The following is a 25,644-nucleotide window of genomic DNA, read 5'->3' as shown; positions in this document are numbered from 1 at the left end:
TACAATTTCTGGATGAGTAAAGAATGGCAAAGCAGATTTCTGAATGGGATAAAGGATTAGTAAGGATCAGGTTGCTGGTTATCATAATTATAATGGATGGCATATCATTACTTTTTTAAAAAATTGCCTATTTTTCATCATGTTAAGTATATACCAATTGACCAGAGTTTTACTGATTAAAAAATTAAATCAAATGCTTATGAATACCATACAACTCTGTGCTAGTGGCCTTGTGGTATAGCAACAAAACTGTCCACTGTTCTTTTGGGGAACAAATGTAATGGTCCCTGACCAGCATGGACACGAAATACTGTGAAGGCACACACAGTTTACCAGAAGAGGAAGTTTCCTCTCTCTCTCTCTCTCTGGTGACCTACGAGGGACTCAAGAGAGAGAGAGACAATAAGCCATGCCATGAAAGAATGAGGGCCCTATAATGTGGGGACTTCGAGGAGTAGGAGAAGTATGGGAGAAAAATGCCTCTCACAGCCTCAGAGATGAGGCAGTTTTGTCAGCAAGAAAAAGAAAATAATTGGTTCCCTTAAGGAATGCACCCACCTTTCCCTCCTTGTAGACACTCACTCTCTTCATGGGCCTTAGGAAGGGGGTTCTGTGGCTGGTTGGTTGGACAGAAGCATGCAGCTTAAGTCTTTGGCTCTAAGGCTTATCAGACCTTCCCCCTGCTCTGGGACTCCATTCTAAACTTCACATCCCCTTGGAGTTAATGTAGGACCAGGTTTGTGGGCTTTGCTGTGAGCATTACCAGACTGGTCTGGGCAATGCAGGAAAAATGCCAGCCAAAGTCAAAGGCATTTGACCGGGTAGAGAAGGAAAAACTTTATAATTCAGAAAAGAAGCAATGAGCTGCAGGAGAAGTATCCTGGACATCCCAGAAGACTCTGACCTAAGCCTAGAGAATGTTTCAGAGTGGTGAGGAAATGGAGGCAGGAAAACAGTGTGCAGGAAATTATTACTTTTGTCTGGATCTGTATACCTTTTGTATTGTCTAAAGTAAAGAGAAACTGTGTTTGGAAAGTTTTACAAAGCAAGTTCAGAGCTCTGGGAGAGGGTGTGCTTAAGATACTGGAAAGACTGAGGGCCTCAGCACTGGTACTATTTGCGTAAAGCAGTAACAAATAGAGATCCTGTGTCCAGGAAGTGTGCTAGAGAGGCCAAGAAAAGAAACAATGTTGCAGCCTACTTCAAACCAAGGGAAGCTTAAGAGCATACATGGGTTGAGCCTGCAGGACTCAAACTCATCAGCCTGGTGGGTGTCCAGCAGAGGGAGCTTGATCAACATGAAAATAAATGGCAAAATCTAGCCCTAAACTTGTGGCCCCAAACATGTTTTTAAAAGGGTCTAATGAAGTATGCATTTAGTTTAAACTACTGGACATCACCAATGACACACAGAGATGGTATAAGGCTGAGATGGTAAAATGTAGATAACACTAACACTCCTGAAACAAGATTTATGGCAGCAAACTACAATACCTAAATGAGAGAATGCCCCTGAGAACGTGTCTATAATAAAGCACATATGACACAAAAGATGCATTTGCTTTCACATGAAATGTAAGTAGTCCACTGAGATTTGTGATGTCTGTCAGGATATAATCTACAGAGGGCCATTTGTGCATGTAGACAGAGTGCCAAATGTTTGAGTGGCTTTTGTATTGGATTTCAATTGGGTTTCATAGAGGGTAAGTTGGGGCAGAATTTGGTCCTTTCTCTTTCTGAGTATCAAGTACAGACCACAGAAAAATTAACACATATGCAAATTTTGGAATCTTTACTCAGGCAAAAGGCCCAAAGAGTTCAGTTAAAGGTTGGACCCATAGAGGACCATGGTTGATGTTGTTTTTTAAGAACAAAGTAAGCTTTTCTTCCTTTCGGTCCAAATAGAGGTTGTGTCATATACCTTTAAGTTATTTTTAGTTCAGACTATTCTATTTACTCATTAGTACAATTAATGTTTCATATGCAGAATGAAACATGGTAATAGCTTGACTATCCTTATCTTCATCTAAATGGCTAAAAATATTCTTACAAGTCAAGATTATGATTCTTTGTTAGCACACTGCTTTTTGAGTTGGTACCTCTTAGAAGTTGCCTGGAATAAACTTCGAATAATTTGTAGTAATAACAGAACTAACCCTACTATACAATGACTGTTGGCTGTGTACAATAAACCCCAAATTAAAAGGCACGTAACCATACCAGATATGATTCTCACTCTGAACTTTCATTCCTTTTGAACTGTTTAGTAATACAACTGGTAGATTCAGGATACCAAATCGTGAGTTACTGTTCAAATTGATTTCAATTCTGCAATTTATCAGCACAGAGAATTAGATGAATTTTATATTATCTGATTACAAATATCTGTATACAACCCAAAGAAGACAGTGTGGGTTTCCTAGAAAGTTGGGAAATGAACCGTGCTTACAAGTGTTCTTCTGCATAAAATATTATGTCTATCATAAATTCAATAATGGCCCTTGTCAGTAGTTAAACACATTTTCATTACAATGTGATCAACAAGTCCACTTATATGCCAGACGTCAGTTTGTGTTGGAGCAATCTTTTAAAGGAAAATCTTTATTTTCAAAAAATAATAGGTTTTGTTAAAAAAAAATCAAACCTATCAAACTAAATAGTCTGCAGTGAACTAGTTTTTGTGTGTAGACAAATTAGTAATTTTCTGTTCTTCTACATTTTGAAAATATTGATTTAGATTTTAATAGAAAACAAGCATACAAAGGGGTCCAATGTCATTCCATTTGCTCATTGTGTGCTCTTTATATTCTGTAGGTATTGGGAGTTCAAGGATTCTCAAGACTTTTCTTCATGTTTCTCTTCCACAAATACTCACACATCGATATAACTAACTGTACAACAAAACTCACAGATGCATCCTGATATCTACTTTCCACTAAAACTACTACATATAAAAAGATAGCTTCCAGAACAACAGAGCAATCTTTTGTAGTTCAATCATATTTATAAGGATTTTCTATAGTTTATATTCTTCTCTGTTGGTCTTCAATACCTGATCTAAAAAAATGGTATTATTTAGGTCATTCTAGTTAAAAGAACTATTACTTTCCGAGAGCCTTGATGAGATGCCATTGCTAGTTCAAAGATTCCCCAGATACTATCACATGATTCACCACCACACAAAATGATTTTTTTTATATATTGGACTTGGCAATTTACTAAAGGAAATATAGCAGTCTTATTTTTGGTTTACTGTACAGATGACAAAAATGGTTCTCTGCCTTGGGAATGTATTCCCATTTGAAATCTTCTTGCAGATTTACATTTTGTGTGTGAGTGTGTGTGAGAGAAATATATCCTATACATACACAATCTCTCACACACATACTTTGTGTGTATTACTGATTAATTTTTATTAGGATAAAAAAAGTTTCACTAGGACAAATTGGCTATTATAATGATATTTTTTCAATAAATAAATAATTTCAAAAATAAGACCAGAGTCTGTCCCTTGTTAATTCTGCTTTGTGCTGCTCTGACAGTGGAAACCAAATTCTAAACAGACTTAAGTGGTCCGCTTAGCCTCTAGCTTAGCTAAATCCACTAGTTGCATAGAGCTAGTGTAACTGTCCCTATGTCACCTGCCTCACAACACCCAGTACAGAGATCATGTTGGGGGGAACGGTGTTGCCAAAGGACTTTTGTGCCCTTTAGAGCCATTGCAGATGCACATAACTTCCAGAAACTCTGAGGCTGCCCTAAATTGAATCAGGGCTAAACTAGCCTTCACCTGGCCCCAGGACCGGGAGGTGAGGAATAAAGGAGATGTATAGCCATCTTTGCCACACCAGTCGCAGGTCCTGCATGGAGCAGAGTTAGGCCAAAACTGAAGATTGACCCCCAAAATATATTTACTTTATTGTCTGTTAAAAATTCACATGCATTTTACAAACAGACTACTCTTAATGAAACAACATATGTTTGGGAACTAAAATTCCCAAATAAATTACAAAATACATGAATAAACTGTAAAGGGAAACGTTAAATCACAAATTACTTATGAAAATTAATCTCAAGAATGTCATGAAGCGACCTATGGGCTACACAAAAGACTAAATCTTTTTTTCCATTTGTGTTACATAGTAACATTTGCCTTCAATTATTTGATATGCGGTCTGAACTGCAGAACAAAACCTCCCTGTACCTCCCAATCTTATGGACAGACGTAAGTGCTATGCTGGATCATGGCCTAAATGGGAGCTGAGGGCTCTCAGCAAATAGCAACACTGGGTCCAATAATGGACATGTTCTCCTTAGCAAGAGGACATAATTGGAGTTTTAATAGAAAAAAAATTCCCTTTTAGTTTGTTAAACAGAACATGGCATAATAATGCTTATAGATTTATTGTAGTTCTGTGAAAGAAACTGAAGATGAGTTTACTTATTTAAATATGCCCTTTACAAACAGACCAAAAAAGGCCTAAGGTATAAATCATATATCCCAGAAATGCTTGAGAAACCAGACCAATCACACTCAAGACTCATCTGTGCCAGACAATTAAGCCTTCAGCTGCAATCATAGTCTGAACACTGGGAGAAAGCCTTTAACCTGTTCACCTATCTGACAAAACTTTTCAAGGCTAATAATATATTATTTTTGCAGCAAAATATACACATATTCCCAAAACAAAGACCCAGGGCTATAGGTTAGGAAACATCTTCCATTCTTGGCACAAAATGGCTGCCCGCTGCTCCATATCAAATTCTTTCTTCTCACTTTCCCCAGATAACCCGCAATCCTACTCTTAGTATAGATCAAATTATTCAATACTGTCTGGAAATACATTTTAAAACAGCATTTATTTTGTTGCAGAGAAATAGAAACAACTACTTTTTGTAGCTAAAATGGCAAAAAACATGAATTCCCCAATATTCAGAGGAATGTTAGATAGCTCATTACAGAACGCCTCACAAGTAGTCTAACTTCAAAATTTTCTACAAAATTATAAGTAACAGAATCTCCGTCACATTCTCTGCATCCTTTTTATCGTTTTCTGGTTAATGTTGTTTATATATTCACACTTATTTTTACACCATGAATGTGACTTTCCTATCAATGCAACTGTGATATTTTGAAGTCATGAAACTGAAATCTGTGCCAAATGAGCTGAACCCAACTATGCTGGGATAAAGAGAATTGTGTACATTTGTTAACAATATGTACTGTGCTGACCTTGCAGAGGTTTTAAACAAGTTGTGAGCAATGACCTTCATACAATTACATATCCCTACCCAGAGAAAAATATAGAAATACTTTGTCCTCTGAACCAAGACAAAATATTTTGCTGAAATGCAGTTGAAAAGCCCACTAAAGAGAATCGTGACAGGCCAAACTGCCATGAATAACAAAGCAGCTTTTAGTATATTATTTTTTTCCAGTTCCTTTACCTTCAGACAGCTTTCTTAATGCCAGTTAGAATGAGCCCATCAGATGTTATTTTATTTGTTTACGGCATAGTTCGCTATCACTCTATCACATACACCCTCATCTATTTCCTAACAAAAGTCAGAACTCCAAGCGCTTCAAAATAGTTCAAAAATAAATGTAGATACATTTTGGCTCAAGTCCTGCTCACTTTATTCACGTGAGCAACCTCACAAAAGTCAGTGGGAGTTGCAGGATTTGGCCTAGAAAAAGAAATCAAGGAAACGTGGGTATTAAATTATCAATCTTAGTCAAGGAAAACCAAGTACCACCATATCTGGAGGTGCCAGAAAATTTTGCCAAACCAATTTTTTTTCTCTCTCTCATATTATAATCTTCCCAAAGGATCCCAAAGAGTTTCACAAACACCATACAGTACAATTAAGATTACCTATTGGCCAGAAAGTGGCAGCTAAGTGTTTTAAAGGACACAAGGGAAGTTTTGCTCACGAACATATGAGCAATTTGCTACTTTATTACAGAATTGTTATATGGACTGTATGTCCAAAGGAATAAGATGGACGTCACTGCTTACTACTAAATGTATCTTCCTGAGAAGGATGAAGAACTGACCTACTATGCTGGTATGTGAACCTGTATTTCCAGCTCTGTTATAAAATGTGAGGTTTAAAATATATTGCTGAGGAAATCCCTCTAGGTAAAACAAATGTGGATAATCTGTTATCCATTATTCTTGATAGTTTTCATAATTTCATTTCAACCTGCTGTTCTTATAATATATATTTTGAAGAAAATAAGAAGGGGTTTGTATTTGAAAAAAATAACAATGAACTGGAATGAGTTATCAAAATTCCAACTAAGCAAAGAAATATGGCAATTATTAATATTGTTTGGAATACTTGTCACCCATTTCACCATAAACAAATCTACAATTTATATAATAGTTTATGACTTTTGTGATTTAAAAAAGAAGTTATTTTTTTACAGGAAGACACCAAAAATTTATACTTTGTATCTATATAGCAATCTTTATTTGAGAATATCAAAGAGCTATAAAAATGAGTGTTAATATCCCAATTTTGCAAAGGCTCAGGGTCACACAGCAGATTAATGACAGAGTCTGAAATAGGACCTAGATCACTGACTCTCAGCCCGTTCTGACTACTAGATCACACTGCTATCCTAGCATCTGAACAACTATATATAGATGATAGTTTGCAAAGTAGAATAGAGTGTTCAGTCTCAATGCATTGTATATTTACCAGAATTAATTTAAAATGTGTACGTTTATCCAAGCATGCCAAAACTCTTGGCAACTATACAGAGTATATATATATATATACGCACACAGAGATCACTTTATCCATCACAGAAGTTCATCCTCCTGTGGGTCAGAAAACAACAACTTTTGAACTGTGTACAGCAACTCTTCCCAGTAATTCAGGGTGGAAAGAACGCTGTATGCAAATGAAACTAGAAAGGAATTTTAGGTAGGCAAAATGTAATTACTCAGTTGGGCATTAGCCAAACAGACAGGCTAGCACACTATTCTTGCAAAAATAAATGAACGAGGCCTTGGTTTTACCTTTCATATGAAAGGCAGCATAACAACACTTATCCTACTTGGGTAGATGTTCAACACTGATTGAGGGGAAGTGTACAAGTTATAAATAGCATTTTATTATTTATAATATCAATTTATTAATTCAACTTCTCTGATGTAATTATTTACAATAATGAAAAAGAGAACAGTAACTCTGTGTGAGACAAAAGGTAAATTGGGGACTGTAATGGAAGATGGTGAAGATGCATACTTCAAAGACCAATTGCATACAATCTAGATTTTACCTTTTGTGCATGTAATGTTGGTAACTTCACCATGATATTAAACATCATTTCTGAGCACTTGAAGTGAGAACAGATGGCAACGTTCCTTTATGATTTTCAGTTTTATGTTAAGTTTTGCATGTGTCGCTGTCATTTAGGTCAATGTACTATTACCTTTTATATTTAAAATATCCTCTTACATTTGTTACTAATAGCAATATAATACTCAGGTAGTGTTGAAGGTCAAAAAGAGCTCTATTTACATGTTTACATTAGTAAAACTTAATACATCACGTGCACTGTCTACTGTATACAGTTTAGTCTGTAAATGTGTTTTTGTGTAGTTTGATAATACTCAACCTATCCTATCCACATATTTTAATCGCTCTTTAATATTTTTAAATATCAGGTTAGGGGTCAGAAGAGTAAACTAAAGTATACTATGGCTCTATCTTACCAAGAATATAAGCCCTGGAGAAATATATTTAATTAATTTAAAGTAATTAAAATGCTGAACTAATGTATTCTTAACTACTTGAAATTTCAAGTTTTGGAGGGCATCCTATTGAGGAAGATGGATCACGATAGAGCAAATAAAAATATTAAAGCACTCATACACCGTTTTCAATTCTCCTGGGACCAAACGTGTAAACCTGTGCTTCCCACAGCATTTAGAAGAAACTAGAGAGAATTTCAGATTAATGTAGTCCTGTCACTATATGAAAAGGTACCAGATAATTAAACTTAGGGTCATCAATCTTAAACCAATCATTAATACTTAATTTGGAGTTCTAAATATTTCACAGTGTATGCTGGTTTGGGGTTTGGAGTTAAATACAATACAAAATGTGTGGCTTGGATATTTTTTCTTTTTTGTATATACACCTGTATAAAAATTGTTGGCACTGAAAATTTCTTCGAACCTAAGGAGAAAAACAACGTAACATCATATGAAGGGCCGTGGTGTACAGCTCATAAACAAGCTTTAAACACTGTATTTGAACAACACTGAAGTGTTACACATTTCGTAATTATCAGGAGACAGGATGGTTTATGTGTTTACAGCATGCATTGCAGACTTTCCACTTCTCTAGCTTATATTCACCTCAGGTTGGTATTGATAGAAAGTAAGTACCAACTGTTAGGTAACCTTCTGTGTATGGGACAGAGATGTGCAAAGTTTTTGGCTTGGATTGAGCTGCAAAAAGTACTCAAAATTGGGGCTGTATCTGCTTTTGTAATCGACATTATTGGTACATTGCCTTGACCCAAGGAGTACTACTTATCACAAAAGAGGTCCTTCCAAAACAAAAGGTCTAATCTTTCTTTGGGGAGATTTGTGCCAGCGTTAAAACCTCCTCCTTGTTCTAGATCTTGTAAACTTGAGGGACGTTTAAGTGTTGGTTAATATTATTTTGTATCTGTGCATCTGTGGGCTTGTTTTGAAAATGCCAGGACTTTTTGTTAAATATAAGTTCTAAAATCTGAAGCTTCCCTGGAAGAATTTATGAAGAATTCTGAAAATCTTTAGTGCAGTAAATCATCAGAACTGGATGAAATTCATCCATGAGTTCTCAAGGAACTGTGAAATAGCAGAGATACTAACAAGGAGGAAAAAAACAAAAACAAAACCTGTTCCTGACTGGAAAATTATTCACACAGTGCAAATCTCCAGAAAAGGAACGTGAAGTGATCAGAAGAATTTCAGACCAGTGAACCTCAGCTCAGTCTGAGGAAACTGACCAAATGTGTAATTAAAGGTAGACTAACACATAGAGAGAATGTCATGCCTCGTTACCCTGCTGGATGGTTTTTGAAAAATTAACAGAATACTAGATAAAGACAAACCAACTAATAAATGATAATTAATTAGGATTTCTAAAAATACAATTTAAAATGAGGTCTGTTATACATATTAATATTAAAGAAAAAACTAAAGATAAAAGGCAAATTAAAAACTGACTCTTTCCTGGGACAAAAACAATTGTAGTAAATGGCTGCTCTTCATAGTGGACAGATGTTGATAAGGCATTTCTCAAAGCCATTATTAGGTGGATGTGCACAGTTTTGGATGATATCAGTTTTATCAAGTTCTTGGTGACCAGGCATCATGGCAGTAATTGTTTAGCATGATGTTTAATCTCTCTTATGGACCAAGAAATTCCAGATGCTAAGGCTATTGAGCCCTGATACATATCAGAGGACGAGTGTGCAATTTTGTCCATAGGCATGATAGCATAATTTAGGTGAAGAACATCATCTGATGAAGTTTTACGTTAGTTTTGGAAAGATCAGATTATAAAGATCAGTTTATCCTTTATTGACTAGGAAACAAGGGATATCTTTTTGTGTTAAATTAAGTGCCTAATCGCAGAGCTACAGGGAGGGAGTTAGGGAGTTCTAAATTCACTAAAATACCTATATTTGATGAAGTGGAGACTACTAGATTCACTTCTTGAACAGATACAGAAAGAAATAGCTTTTATTAGTTTATCTTTATAAGAAATTAGATGGAAACTTTACTTTTATAATTCTGTGGACCCTGGGAGAATCACTTTTATAATATATCATGGAGCTAGGCTAGACCAAAAGGTAATGTGAATCATGACAATGTCAATTTCCTACAACAAACATAGTGAAGTATTGATGGCTTTCAGCTAGACAGTAGGTATAGTATAAGCAGATATGCATCTTAATTGTCAACAGAAGTGAGATTATTTTGTATTCTAGGAATTTTTAGCTATCTGAAGTCAATAACTGGTCAAAACCCCATCCTGATTTCCAGTAAACTATGAAATATAGAATATATTTCTTGACATGACTGTGTATCTGGTCCTTTGTCCCCAGTAACTTTCCTCATGTGAGAAGTCCCATGGAGTTCAGTATGACTGTTCATGTGAATGAAGTTGCTCAAATGTATGTGCATGACGTTGCTCAAATATATAAGTATGTATATATTGACGTTGCTTAAATATATAAGTATATATATATTTGACATTGCTCAAATATATATATATTTGCAGGATCAAGCGCTAAAAGATTTATTATATGTTTACCAATTTTTGAGATATGAGATATTATTTTGCTAAGTCTAGATAGAAGCAATCTTCCAACATTCTAAGTAGTAACTATTTGAGATAATACACCTCTACCCTGATATAACGCTGACCTCGGGAGCCAAAAAATCTTACCACGTTATAGGTAAAACCGCGTTATATCGAACTTGCTTTGATCCACCGGAGCACGCAGACCCGCCCCCCCAGAGCGCTACTTTACCACGTTATATCCAAATTCGTGTTATATCGGGTCGCGTTCTATAGGAGTAGAGGTGTAAATATAATGATTTTGTCTTCGCTGATTTATTCCTATTCTGTGACACAGGAAGAGTGTCAGATCCCTAAATGTAGTTTTAATGGGAAAAGACCATTAGAAATAAAAGCAATTTTCTCTAAATTTATGTGGAAGTTACTCTGCCTTGGTTCTATCAAGCAGGAGAAATGCTAGAATAGACTTGATTTGTATATCTTGTCATACCACAGAACCTATATGGGGTTCCTTCATTAGATATTTCTTCCCTATTTTGAGGTATCTGTCAAAGAGAACAACTGTCTTTGCATTAATCCCTTTTATGGTAGCATCCAGATTATCTTTTAAAAGCTTATGGTACCTTGAAGAGAAGAGCCATTTAATTTAAGTTACAGGCAAAATCACCTGACCAGAATTTGAACCACAGGGCATTTCCACCTACTCATTAAAGTGACATTCTAAATAGGACCATAAAGAGCATATGTAGCTGCATCAGCAGTGAAAAAGTGAAAGTCAGCAGCCAGAGCAATTAAGTCTACAGGAATTTTGGATTTACTGTACTTCTTTCTATAGTCAGAATCTAAAATTAGATCTTAAAGCCACTTTACAGTGAGTCCGGAAGTAAGGCATGAGTGAATCATCACATTAAGAACTTAAGCTGGAAGTTTTATACCTTGTGAGAGTCCATGTGTGATTATTTTCTATCCATGGGATCTGTGTTCTAAACATTAACTTTCAATATGAAAGACTTTTTTATAGGTTTACAGTAAAGGTGGAATCCACAATGGGCACTAGCTCTCTTTCTTGAAAACTAGACTTGGGAATTCTTTCTAACTTGTGAAGAGACTTCAGAAGCGATTATTAAAGCCCAGAGTCTCCCAACCCTATTGTAAGATTTATTAGTGTTACTGTAATAAGAAATACTTCGTCCTCTATTTCACCTTTGGGAAATAGTCACTAAAATTCTTCTTATTCACTGAGTTATGAGAATATTCCAATTCCTTAAATATTTGGGTATATACAATTCTTATGTTTGAACCTCAGTGTCTTCTGAGAATTCATAAACTTCCTTTTTGTTTCTTTTTGGAGGAGAAAAATTTGCTGTTAGAGAAGACAGAAAATGAGGAGTGGGGTGAATTTGTGATTTTGGCTTATCATTGAGGCCTCTCATCCTTTCTTGAGGATTATAAACCCATTGAATACAATACATTGCTTTCATTGGTGCAGGATTTCACCCAAAGAGTAGAAGGTTGCTGTAGGATGGCCTGTATCTTTGACTTCTTTCTGGAGGAAGTATACATTAAGTCCTCCTAAGTTTTAAAGACCTCTTTATCAATTATTTTTAATGTTTAAGTTACCCTTCCGATGCTTCTTTAAAGTGATAGTATTAGTCTTTGTGTATGAGTTTGAAACATTATTGTACACTGCCAAGGCTGTGGTTCAAGTCCTCTAATTCAAGATTTATCTATAGATGACATCTGAATGATGGGAAAGTGATTACCTCTTCAAATCAGCAGACTGATCTTGTCTTGTAGGAGTTAAAGTCAGGTTGGTTATGGGGAGAGGATCCCCCATTTGGAAATCAATCTTGCATTGTATATCCATGGCATCTTCTCCCATTCCTCCTGACTAACCTCTACATGGATATTTCATACCCTGAAATGGTCTTTAGCCTCATCAGATAAAACTGTAACTAGAATTCAAGAGAGCAGTTCTTAATCAAGCAGTGTTTTCGCTGGCCCATTGAAATAGATGCCCAGAAATACATACTGGTGATCCATCCAAATAGCTAGAAGCAGGATACCAATCAGTTTCATCCATTACAGAAAATTGGAAACTTCTATGCTCCTTGAAAAATGGAAAGTTTCTGCAGTAAACTAGGTTTTGGGTTTGTGTTTGTTTGTTTTTTGAGAGATGGGAATGGTCCAGTATCCCCGTGCTGTTTCATCTTGACAATATCAAAAATAGTAATAATAATAATAATAATTTGATGCTTAATTATCAGTATGGTCTAACTCGATCATACTTACCTGGATTACATTTTATGCAATAATAAGTCTTGAATTTCAGGATCAATAGCCTCCTCCCCCACAAAAAATGTGATCTTTATCAAGAGAAAGTAATGCTCAATATACAAGGTATTCAAGACATAATGTAGGACCCAGCGCCAAAGTCTGCCCTTAGAGTATGTGCTGAATTCCCACTAATGTTCTGCATACAGGACAGGCTTTGGGCCACTGAGTTCCCACTTGTAGAACAGGCTTTTTGCAAAAGATAAATTAGCTGTTATACTACAAGTGAATCAATAGTTTCTTTTTAACAAAAACACAGGTTTCTTATTCTATCCTTCCATCACTAGTGACTCCTCCCTCACCTTCATTTTAAGTCACACAATACAGAGAAAATAAAGTTTCCTTCCAAATTTAGTATGAGATATTTTTGAAGTCCAATACAGTACAATGTAAAGTAGAATAAATGTGCCCTCATCTTACTTTTCTCATTTTGCTAATTGCTATTTTACTGATTTCATCTGACAGGAATATTCAGATGGGAGAGAAGCAAGGTAAACTTGGAAGGAGCGGTGAATGTATCATCCTAGTCTTTATTTAGCTGAGCTGTCAAATCGTACAGGAAAAAATGACAGTAATTCATCATTTTGATAGGCTGAAACCTCCACTTGTAGTATAATATGTGCTGACCCTGAGATACATGAGATTCTTGTGGAAGGCAAAATATCAAATTCATGTAATGAGGTTTTGCATTGAAATTACACACAAATCCAAGATATGTGGAACATACATTAGGGCAGGATATGGTCCTTTGAATGTTATTCTCAATGCTCGTACCAGCAGCAACCGTCATCTGAAAAAGGGGGCAACAGAGAGTCCACTCAATTGAATAGAATTTTTGAAGTGTACAGTATATTCAAATTATACCATGCTAAACAGATGAATATTTTAAATTTTCATTCATACAAGATGACCTAATGCAATGTTCATCGGGTTCAACCCAAACTTGCAAATAAATCGAAAGTATTGTTACACACAGTGTGAAAATCATGGCTGGCTAAAAGCAGTCTTATGATGAGTCAGCAAGTTTCTATTATTTACCTCCACAGAAATGAATGCAAAAGTCTGAAGCAGTGTCAAACAGTTAATTATGGAGGTGCCAGTCACAGCTCTATGGTTAAGGATAAGTTGAGTTTTCCACTTAAAGCAAGAATTCAACCTCTTTGCTATATCTGAATACAGGATATCCTCCCCAAAATTAAAACACATTCTCTGACTTTAGAGATTTTTTCTGACAAATTGATGGTAAAAATTAATTAATTTTTTCCATTAAGAAAATTAGCATTCTATCTCACACCTTTCTATTGCCTTGAATGATCTTAATAATGGAGTCTTTAACTTCTTATATAGTTAAAACTCATTGAAATCTCATGCATAGTCTATATATGAAGAATATCTTTAGAAATAATGGTCATTTTGTGACTATTTTTCATAACTGTATGTTTCTCTTTCAGCAGTAGTTGATGCATAAAATATTTTTCTTCGGAGAAACTCTGAATGGCAATCTGACTGGCTGGCATTCCTTCAGACCTTAATAAATACATCAGAGGAAATAAATAGCTTGTGTTTTTAAATTTTTGGTTTCATCAGTACTGAATTTTAATTTAAAAGAAAAAAATTATACATCGAGAAAGTATCTCCATAAAGTAAATGTTTGATTCAAATGTTGATCCTATATGTAACAATACACACAGTATACTGATTTCATGTTTATTATGGTCAAAATTCTTTGTCTCTTGAAATAAATACTGACCTAACTTAATTAAGCCAGTGTTTACCTCTCACTCTGGTGTTCATATCAACAAACGTCTATATTTTCTTGCTACAGTATTTATCTATAGCATAACAAGAAAGTAGGAAAGATACACCTGCACTATCTGTCAACATTAGTTTTATAACTACTTTATTATTTATGGAATGAGGAATTGAATTCATGCTTTTCAATAATTTAGTCAAGTAGTAACCAGGCATATGCACAGGTTATGCTTTTATGTATTTTCACCTATTATCAAAATATTATCAATGCACTTAAAATGTGCTTTGTAATAATATAAAAAGACTTAAAAGATTTTTAGTTTTTTTATTTCTTAAAAGGATTATGCTACTGGCGGAAACAACATTTTAAACTTGGATCTCCAAACAAACAGAATCTGTTCACACACACTGAAAGGACTATTGTTTACTTCTATGAGATTTCCATTCTTCAGATTCTTGTTATTTATCGTTTCTTTCTAAATTGATACATTATTCCAAGAAATGTTTACAGTGCTTTGGTCAAATTTCTTTTAGTTTGGTTGGTTTTTGTTTAGAAATTTACAGAATGTCTCTAGATATAGATTAGCTACATTCAACAAGAATGTTTCTGTGCATAACAAGTTCACAATCAATTCACAGGTAATGTGTAGGTGGTTCTTTAACAAAACCACTATTCTGGAATTTTAAAAGAAAAACACAGTCTATATGATATCAGCATGATATAGGCTTTAAATAGCAGTATCTCAAAACAAGGAAACATACAATTTAAACAATGAATGAATGCTTTATATAATATCACCACTTTCAGAGCTTGCTTAAAAAATTAGTCGAATTCCTATTTAAAAAATGAGCTTCAGTGTTTACACATAAATATCTAAAATAAAGCAAAATACAATTATTGAAAATCCTGAACCTGAGAGATTGTATATATATTTGTATGTATGCATTTATTCATAGTTATATATATGCACTCTATAGACGTGATGGTGATATCTTGTGAAAAGCTGGGTTTACCATACACTTTTGACTGCTGCATCTGCCCTTTGGCCCACTAAGCTGTCATCTCTGGGATGTAGAATTCTGATAGTTCTTACCTCTGATGAGCTTCAGACACATTTGTTTTAAAGAGCCTTTGAGTTTTTTTCCCATTTTTCCCCTTCCAAAATGTGGATTTTATACCTCAAAGAACATTGCGTGGGATATGTATAGTCAGTTCTAACCTGTGGCAGGTTTAAGATTTAATATCTTCGGACGCTTTAGGGATAGCATGGAAAACTTTACATAATTGTAAATAAGTGACCACTGATTTTTCAGTGCTATAAGGCACTTGCTTCTATCCCTGGTAATTTCCTGAGCAGCTGGTCTCATGGTCATTGCCAAGTTTTAGGAGAGAAATGAAAAACAAAATCCAATACATATTTTAAAACTTAAAATTATTTTCAATTTTTTTTGTAAAATAAGTGGGATCTATAAAATATATATTGATCTGGCATAAAGATTTTGCTGGCTATCATTTTAGATACCCTGCATAACACATTCATGGATTTAATAAGTAATACAGCCCTACCAAACTCATGCCGATAAAACCTTTTTACCACATATTTAATATTATAGCAAGTACTTAGTGGTACCTATTATGACTAATATTCACAACACTTCCTACTACAACTGAAATCTATTACACTTTGATTCACCTCCTCAGAAAAAGCAATAAATGCACAGGCACTGCAAAATGACAAAAAAGGACAACAGGTTCAATTTGGAGAAGTGATTTCAGAGATGAAGCCCCAACGCATAAAAATACTGGGACTGTCAGATTGCAAACATGAACTGTGAACCACATCCACACTAAGTTAATCCAGGCTCCAAATTATAAAGCAGTTTATGTATCAAAACCACAACTTGACCTGAAAGTAGATATTAATTGTAGGGCAGGGCAGACTTTACAGCACAAGTGAAAGAATTTCCATTTTCCATTGAAAAACCCTACAATTAAATAGATGGCCTTATTCTGCACTTTCTGAAATTTCTAAGCGTTCTTCTCGGTGTTGCCCCAGGTATAGTAGAGTGCAGTGCACACAACTGGTCTGAGGTAACAAATTGCATGGATGACTGTGCTTAGCATATCAGATAAGAGTTCTTTCAAACCTGCTATATAAGTGCTGGTGTAAATAAATGTTCCTGGCTAATGCTGCAATCTGGACTATCAGAAGCAGCTGAAGAGCCAACAGGTCCCCTAGGTTGCAAACTATAGAAACAATCAGCAGGATTGTTCCCTGAGTTGGTAGCTATCACTTCCACAATTTCCTGTGTTTTTGTCCACTAGACTTTTATCCGTGTTTTTGTCCCAGCCCCTACACCTGTTTGACACTAGGAAAGTTGAGCAACCACATTATTTAGATCAGATGAAACAGAGAGCAATATAATCACATATGAGTGGCTCTACAATCCAACTCATTTTACCATCTCTCTGTTGAAAGAGTGGTGACAGAATAGAAGCCTCTAGTCCTACTTACTATATAAGGAGTCATACAGTAACTAATTCAAGGTCCTGTTCTAAAGGAAGGTATGGACTCATTCAAATTCTCTATCCACAAAAAAGACAGTTTTCACGGTCAGTGGCATCAAAGTCTGCTGACAGTTCTAAAAGAATCAATATAGACACTTAATAGGTTAGTAGATCAATGAAACCAGTGTAGAATGAGGACTCAGGAACTCAGAGCCTACCAATCAGTTGTTAAAATGATGGAAGAATCTTGATGAAATGATGAAAATCTCCACCAAATAGAAGACCTGATGTTTCCTGATAAGGGTTTTGGTAACCAAGAGGGATATAGGTACTAAATCATAGTTCATACCCCAAAGCTCCCCAAAGACTGCCAATCAGTAAGTGGATTTGGTCAAAACCCAAACAGAAGGCCTTGTGTTTGCTGTTTCACCCACATTTGTCATGGATCACAGATCCCCGAGACTGCTAATCCAGTTCATATCTGATAAACGAACAGAAAACTCTTCAGAGCAAGAAACACTCCACGTCCCAAAAGAGACAGACCAACTGACTACCTTTTGGAACTGTTCCAGATGGCAGATACTTTGTAAACACTTCAGTGAAGGCCAGTCGTGTTTTTTCCCCCCTCCCACAACAGCCACAGCATAAAATTTCAAGAACTCTGTGTTACAGGTGGCCTGGTTTAGAAAGTAATTTCCACTGCTTCTGCTCATTCAAACTCTGAAGTGCAGTGGCATGGCCTCTATTTACCACAATATTCCCATTTTAACCCTATCCCAGGACTCGCACAAAAGGAAGTAATATTTCCATTATACCCATTTTTGGAACATGACAACTCTAACATTGAAGAAATGATGCAACCAGCATAGTCACATCACTAACTGAAACTGATTCAAACTCATGAAGGAATCAGTCTTCAACAGGAGAAATCTGGGATAAAAGAAAAGGCAAATAGATACATGCACAGGTATGGAAACAAGTCCTTGCTTTGCAGTCCCAACACACACATGTTGATGTTTGGCTGACTGCCTCTTAGGGTGTGTCTATACTGCAATGTAAACCCAGGGTCACTGGAACTCTAGCCCACTAGCTCACTGTTTGCAAGGCCTGGCTTGAATGTCCTAAGTTTAGAATTTCTGAACGGAGGTCTCACACCAGTGCTCAGGCATCTGCAGTGCCTTATGCAGACTCGAGTCAAGCCAGGCTTCCTAGTGCCCTCTCCAGCTGTAGCCAATCTAGCCCTTTGTTTGTGGTGCAATGTGGGAAAACTTGCTTGCCAACCCCACATTGCAGGAAGTTGTCACAGCCTGCCAACACACCCTGCCAAACCATCTTTTGGGTCTGCATGCTCTCGGCAGCCGGAGCCAGCAACAAGGAGGAATCACCGTTTGAAGAACTTGCCTTGCTTGGGCTTTCACTCTTGTTTCAGGAAACAGGTAGAGCATCCATGAGACATTGGTGGACATTTTGGCAGTTTTTCTGACCTCCCAAAGGCACCTTACAGAGGAGGAGGAGGAGGAGGATAAAACAGACATGGCAGACTTGAACTGGCTGATGCTGCTCACGACTCTTGGTGTAGCCACTGATGCACCTTTCATAGACCTGAGCCTTTGGAGCAAGGCTACAAGCATAGACTGGTGGGATCCATCATCATGAGGACGTGGGATGAGCAGCAGTGGCTCCAGCAGTTTGCCTCAACCCTCCAGCATCATGGCTACCCAAGACTGCTACATGTCCATTGTTAACCAGTTTAGTGTTGGAAAGTTAACTGAGAGTAAAGTGGTGGTGGAGGTGAAATCAGGAAAGTGATTTACCCAAAAGTAGGTGGCCATAAACAATATCCCTGAAGTAACTGCTTGTTTTGAGAGATTGGTGTTTCTAAACTTCATTGGGACCACTGATGGGTCTCACGTGCCCTTGTTTGCCCTCCTCAAGAAGCATGAGTGCATAAACTGCAAAAGATACTACTCCACTGTAAAGCAGTCTCTGGATTACAGAAGCTGATTTATGGATCCCAATGTGGGCTGTGCTGAAAAAATTCAAGATGCCAGGATTTTCTGCTGATCAAGGGTCTACCTTCATGGTCAGGTCAAGACACTATTCTCACCAAATGACATTGTCATAAATGGAATTATTGTCCCCACTATTATTCTAGGAGACCCCCCCACACACACACACACCTCCTTTGGCCTTGGCTTATGAAACCATAACCTGATCTCAGAGGCCCTGGCAGAGGACATTTTAATTAAACTCTCAGTAGGTGTAGAATGGTGGTTGAATATGCGTTTGGCAGATTGAAATCCCACGGGTGCTGATACAGACACATTTGGATTTCAGTGTCATAAATGCTGTCCACATTATTGTGGCTTACTGTGCTCTTCACAATCTTTGAGACCCCAAAGGTGAGCCTTTTGGCCCTGAATGACAGTAATGGATTGCTGAACAGGTACACTCAGCCAGAAAGTGCACCTGTCACAGCTGGTACAAGATGCCCCTAGGCAACACAAATCAGGGATGCTCTGTGCTCTCACATTAGGGACTTGCATAGCCCAATGAAAGAGGGAGAATAGTATGTTTATGAATGTGTTTGTACAGAAATGTTAACACAAAATGAGGTAGTCACTGTACACAATGAATGGGGGGATTTTAGTTATGGATGACATGACTGCTTATGAAGTGGGGGTAAGGGGCGGTGCACTGTGTGGCAAGAACTGTGGATTTTCATTATGGATTGATGTAAACAGATATACTGCGAAATTATGTTTGGAGAAAAACTTCCTCGCTGTATGTTTATCTTCATTATTCAAAATACACATAATATGATGTGATGCAGTTTATTACTTCCTTAATAAACAAATAAAAACTTTCTTAAGAAATGTTCAAATAAAATAAAAGCCGTTAATTTGTGAACAAGGTTATATTACAAAACACAATATTAAATCATTGCTGGGCAACCCAGCAGCCATTAGAACATCAAACCACGAGTAATAAACTGTCAATAAAACCAGTAATAAAAGAAAGTGCAAAACACACACATTGAGTAGTATCAGCAGTGAAACCAGTACCAACAAATAAATCACCTCCTTTTGCCTGTCCCTGGACCCCTGTTCTCCTTTCCCCTTTTTCCATATGTAGCACGCACTTGATGCTGCTGCACAGAGGTGGAGGCCAAAGAGGTACCTTTGCCCTGTCCAGCTATTTGTAGGTCCTGGATGCATGGGCCACCCAACTGTGGAACTGTGCAAATTGTTCCTGGTCTGCAGTACATGGGACCATGGAGGGATCAGGACATGGAGTGGGTAAAGCAGGAGCCTGTACTCTAGTGGCCATTAGCGAGAGAGAGACTATTGTCTCAGTACTTCAACAAAGGTTTAATGCCTCTCCAGAGAAATGTGCTTTGTGAAATCTCAAGGCCAAAAAATACGTTCTAAAACTGTGCTTCAATATACTCTAAGAGGAAAGCTTTAGATCACAGAAGCTCTGTGGACACAACTGAATTAATCAGAGTGAAAAGAGAGCACAAACAATGGTGAGTTAAAATGTACTTGGTAACTGAGCAACATCTGAGTGGAGTGGGCTGGTGGCCTACAGAGGTGGGCCTGAAAAACACACACTTCCCCAAAATGTGCCTGCCTATCTGGAGTTTCTACTATGGGAAAAATTTCACAGCTATCAGCACCTGGGACTGGATCAAAATTCACTGTAGAATCAACAGGGCACGGTGTTGGTGTCCACACAGATTACTGCATCCCTACAGTTTCCGATACTGCCTGGTCTGACTATATCTATCTATGGACTCCATGCAAACACACATGATAATACAGACTCCCAAAGAACTACACAGCCACTCCCCCTCACCTGGAATATTTCTGAACTGCATACAACCCCCAGCCACATTTTGGACATTGATTTAGTCACCCATGGATTACATTTCATTCTTCCTTCCCTGTACTGTTTACCGTTTACAGGTAGCTCATTATGCTGTGGCATGGCCAATTTGTATGGAGCAGTGTACTAAAGGAAAAACAATATAAGATTTTTACTTTTAATGCCCCAGCACATCTACGTAAGAATGAGCAAGTAGCAAGTAAAAAATTAAATGTAAATGTGTGTTTAACTTTTGTTTGTGCTTCCCAGGATCCATTTTGAATTTCACATGGTTTGGTGCAGGTGAAGGGGTGATGCCAAGGTGCTGGCATGCATTCCACCATTAGGAGATACATGCTGCTACCGGTGGCTTATAATAAAAATTGTATTGGTTTATAAACCAGAAATCCCTCCAATTCATATATTAACAACAAACAAACATGGAGCCAAACACCAGGTTCTGGGGTTCCTTCTGCCTCTTCTACTTCTACTGCTCCTCAAGGGAGTCATCTACAGCTCCTCAGAGTGTGGACCCAGGACATGCTCCGGCAGCAAAGCCTCCTCAAGGACTGGTGTGAGCACCCGAGTTACTTCACTAGCTTGATCTGGTGCCTGTTGGATCCTCTCCAGTCTCATATTAGATTCAAGGGTCAGCAGGTTGACATCATGGCTGACCAGGCTGTCATGAACCATTGGTGGCTCAGTGCTCGACACAGTACCCAACACCCAGAGAAGCTCTTCATAAAAGAGGCAGGATGATGCCAAAGTTCTCAGAGGTGCAGTTCTCATCCCTGGCTTTACAACCGTTGCTTTTGAGCCTATTAAATCTTCTCCCTGCACTGGTCACCAGACTGGTGAATCCCCAACGCAGCCAGCTCCTTTGCTATTTCCTAGTACGCATGGTCACTCCTGGCATTTTTACTGAATTTGAATGTTTTGCTTGCCTTGCACCAGAGATTTACCAAAATCTGCTTGTGATCCTGTGACCCAGATAGCAGTGCACTTGGCTGGGGACTTATTGTTGGTGGCCATTGCAAATTCATGAGTAGGCTCACTCTGTTTGCAGCTCAATGGTCAGAATAAAATGGAAGGGTTAAACATCAAGAAGTTGTACTGAACTAGGGGGATGGGGGGGTTGCTTCCATTCACTGGGAGTCGATTGGCTAGTCTTGGAACGACAAGGAACACCAGTCCAGGGGATTGTGGGATAGCATTGGCAGGCTGTCCAGACCTGAGCCTGGGGGACTCAGGCCCGAGCTACTTCCACACACAGCAATATGATGGAGTTTGGTCCCAAGTCCCAGTATGACTCAGGCTTGGAACCCCCCTGCCCTTGCCAGGTCATGGGTCCGGCCCAGAAGATCTGTGGGCCTGAGTCAGACAGAATTGTGTATAGATAGAAGTGGGGGGTTTGGCTTGAGCCTGAGCCCGAGCCCAGGCTTACACTGTAGTGTAGACATACACTTAGGTCTACAAATGACTTTGTGGGCACAAATTGGTTTTTGCTTACTGGGGTCTGTTAAGCAATGGAACTGAGAACTTTGATTTGTACAATGTGTCTGTGACGAGAAAAAATGTGTGGGTGAAATTATACATGCATGTGCACACGCGTGCATATACATACACAAATGAGAGGTCAAGACAGTCTTAAAAAGTGAATCATTGACTGGATACAATGGAATAAAATAGGTTATTCCTTAGTAAAACTGAAGGCTATGCTTCTATAGATTTAGCAGAAACCTGTGATATTCCTAGTATACTAATTTCAATAATAAAAATTCAGCATCTACCAATGGTTATTACACAGTGACATCTTAAAAAAGGCACTTACTGTCTATTCTAAACTAAGGGAAATGTGATACTCAGATACCAATACAGAGTCCTTTGAGGATGACTATGTTTAAAGTCTGCAGTTCACAAAACCACTGGGCAAATACTTTTCTGTAGAAGTTATTTTACCAGTGTGTTCTGTTTGATAAAAGAACTGTTCGGAGTAAATATTAGTTATCATTATTTGTATTACAGTAGCACCCAGAAGCCCCAACCAAAATCAGGGCCCCACTATGCTATATTCTGTACATACATATAGTAGGGGAGGGAGAGAGAGAGAGGGCCCCTTCCCTGAAGATTTTACAAACTACAGAAGATACACAAAGCACACAGAAAGTAAGTATCAGCATCCCCAGGTGAGCAACTGAAACTCAGAGATTAAGGCCCTACAGTTATGTACATGCTTAACTTTAAGCGGGAGAGTAGTCCCACTAAGTCAATGGGAGTATTTGCAGGCTTAAAGTTAAGAGCATGTCTAAGTGTTTGAAGGATAGGTGCCTATGTGACTTGACCTATACAACAGAGGAAGTCTGGTGACAGAGCCAAGAACTGATCTCCGATCTCCCAACTTCCAATCTGGTGCCATACTTAAGACCATATACATGATTTTTCTTCGTTCACATTCATCCTACAGACTCAGTGGGAACAGTCGTGTTGAAGGCACCTCCTCTCCTTTGCCTGTTGAAGGGGACCCCGAACCCTTTCCCCCTCCTCAAGTGCATCAGATGAAGGAAAATGTTAGTATTTACTGTGTTTTTTAAACTACACCCAGCATGTTGGTACATATCCATTGTACAACTTAGCAAAGTATACACCTTCATGATTTTCTCAAGCTTACAATGCAAAATAAATTGGTGAATATTTCATAATTCACATTCAGATCTCAGTAAATTGTACTTCTGGTGTATATAGTAAAACTGTGGCCCAAATTCTGTCCTTGCCATGAAATTCGACACATAAATGATATGTTAAATTCTGCTCTCAGTAAAATATGCACAATCCCACCTCAGTCCCTTATATTTTAATGGAGAGGCACAAATATATTGAAGGACAGAATTTGGCCCACTTACTAAGTCACCGATGCCATCTAATTAATGGAATATTATCTATATTTCATTGGCAATTATGCTAGAATCCAAATTTGAAGCTGTCTGATATTTTGGTGGGTTTTATTATTACATGCACAAAAGATCAGAAATAACCTTCATTCACTGAATCAAGTGATTTATATTGCTGTATCTTCCTACTGACTGACCTTAGTATATCAAAGTTGCCTTTGTGAGAGGCATCTTATCTGTAGTTGTCAGCTGGTTCTGTGCATACTTTGATTTCTGTTGTTATATCATTAAACCAAATAGAAATCATTTTTATTTCTCCTTCCTCCACAAATAAATCATTAATAGAATGATTGTTTTTTTCTATCATAATTTATCATCCAATTAACACTTAGTCTAGTCAAACTGCATAGTAAATAGGGCTAGTGAATGACTGATCCCATACTGTGAGCTTTGTGTTACCATGTCAGCAGTATCTAAAAATTCTTTATTCCATGTAAATTAAAGCTATGGAAATCTCATTTAATTACCAGAATTAAAAGTAAATATAATTCTATTTAAATTAATTATACTTATATACTTGGATGCTAATGATAAGCAGCAAAACCACCATTTTTGGGTCTTTCTTTAAATACATAGGCACTCAAATATTTCAGTGATGGAGCACTAGCATTTCTGCACATGCTTGACTTCAGACATGTGAGTCTTCCCACTAAGTGAAATTCAACTACTCATCTGCATAGAATTATGCACGTGCATATATGTCCGCAGGATTGGGGCTGTATGCCTACTGAAGTAGGTAGGTAGATAGATACCGTACTATAAGCAAAACTCTTGCTACAGTATCACTTCAGTTATGTCATGATATATTCTGAGGTTATACTTGGTTAAGTAAGCATTTAAAATATGTCTTAGTAATAATTTTTAAATTGTCATATTAACAGAGCTTGACCTGATTAATCATTTTGGAAATACTTTATAATATAAATGCTGGGAACCATAATTAAAACAATATTTCATAGTTACACAGCAAAATATTTTGTGATAACTTCATTAACACATATATCTAATTTATAGCAAATCAAGTCTTAGCTGAATAATTACAATAGCTTCATTTAAGTTGATATATCCATTAAAATAGCCCAAGATTTCTATCTGTGATGATCCCAAATATTACTTCATTAGTCAGGGAAATATAAATTTAAGAATATATTTCCCTGACTAATGAAGTAATAAAAACATTAATGGTTTTAAAAGAATGTCATCTGAATATGCTGCTAGTCTGCAAAGCAATGTTACTTTTTGCTCGGTAAGGAAGAAACAAGAAACTGCCAAAATTTATAATAAAACAAAGCCTTTACAAACTACAAGAACTTTCCAGTAAAAAATGTAGAAACAAAGCAAAAACTCATGTGATAACATGTAAGGAAAATTGGAAATGGTGGGAACATTTTAAATGTTATGTTCATTCATTTGCAAATCTGGACTTGTAGAAATCACACTAAACACTTTTTCAGTGCCTCAACCAAATATACACAAACCCATCTTCTCGGTTCCAATCCACACTGTAACTCTGCATAATGAACTTGCATCTGAGTCTACACTTAAGCGAGGATCTCTAGTTGTACTTCAAAAAAAATGGAGGGTGAATATGTCATGCTCTGGAGTCCTTTATTGACTTTGTGAGCCTTCTGGTGGACCTTGCGAAGGAGAACAAGCCGAAGAAGAGAACATGGCTCAGGTAGAATGTGACTGTTCTCTCGTGAAGACAATCAGAAGAGAGGACTCTGAACTCTCTCATTTAACAAAACATCTATTGAGTCTTTTGCACTAGGACATGAAGCTTTCTTCCTATAATTTTTGTCCAAAATTACACTATTAGTCCAGAAAACAAAGCCACAAAGGCTATGTTTAAATCGTCCGGGTGAACTAAATACACATCAGCCAGCATACTGCAATAAAGCCAAGAAGGCCCTGTTT

The 25,644-nt window shown here is 37.2% G+C and overlaps 1 protein-coding gene across 5 annotated transcripts in view; it reads right to left on the bottom strand.

The window, feature by feature from the left end:
• The window catches only part of PPFIA2 (PTPRF interacting protein alpha 2), a 610,761-nt gene that overhangs the window by 318,405 nt on the left and 266,712 nt on the right, over window positions 1-25,644 (bottom strand). For 2 of the 5 annotated variants that reach the window (XM_043547102.1, XM_043547080.1), the window contains one exon: window positions 13,379-13,441. The exons of the other annotated variants lie outside the window; for them this stretch is intronic. In XM_043547102.1, coding sequence (XP_043403037.1) covers window positions 13,379-13,441 — 63 coding nt within the window. The remainder of the gene's footprint in view (window positions 1-13,378; window positions 13,442-25,644) is intronic. 5 annotated transcript variants of the gene reach the window in all.

The sequence above is a fragment of the Chelonia mydas genome, chromosome 1, assembly GCF_015237465.2.
Source record: "Chelonia mydas isolate rCheMyd1 chromosome 1, rCheMyd1.pri.v2, whole genome shotgun sequence".
Taxonomy (NCBI): Eukaryota; Metazoa; Chordata; order Testudines; family Cheloniidae; genus Chelonia; species Chelonia mydas.
The sequence above is the reverse complement of the archived record's forward strand: the minus strand, read 5'-3'. Positions and strand labels throughout refer to the sequence as shown.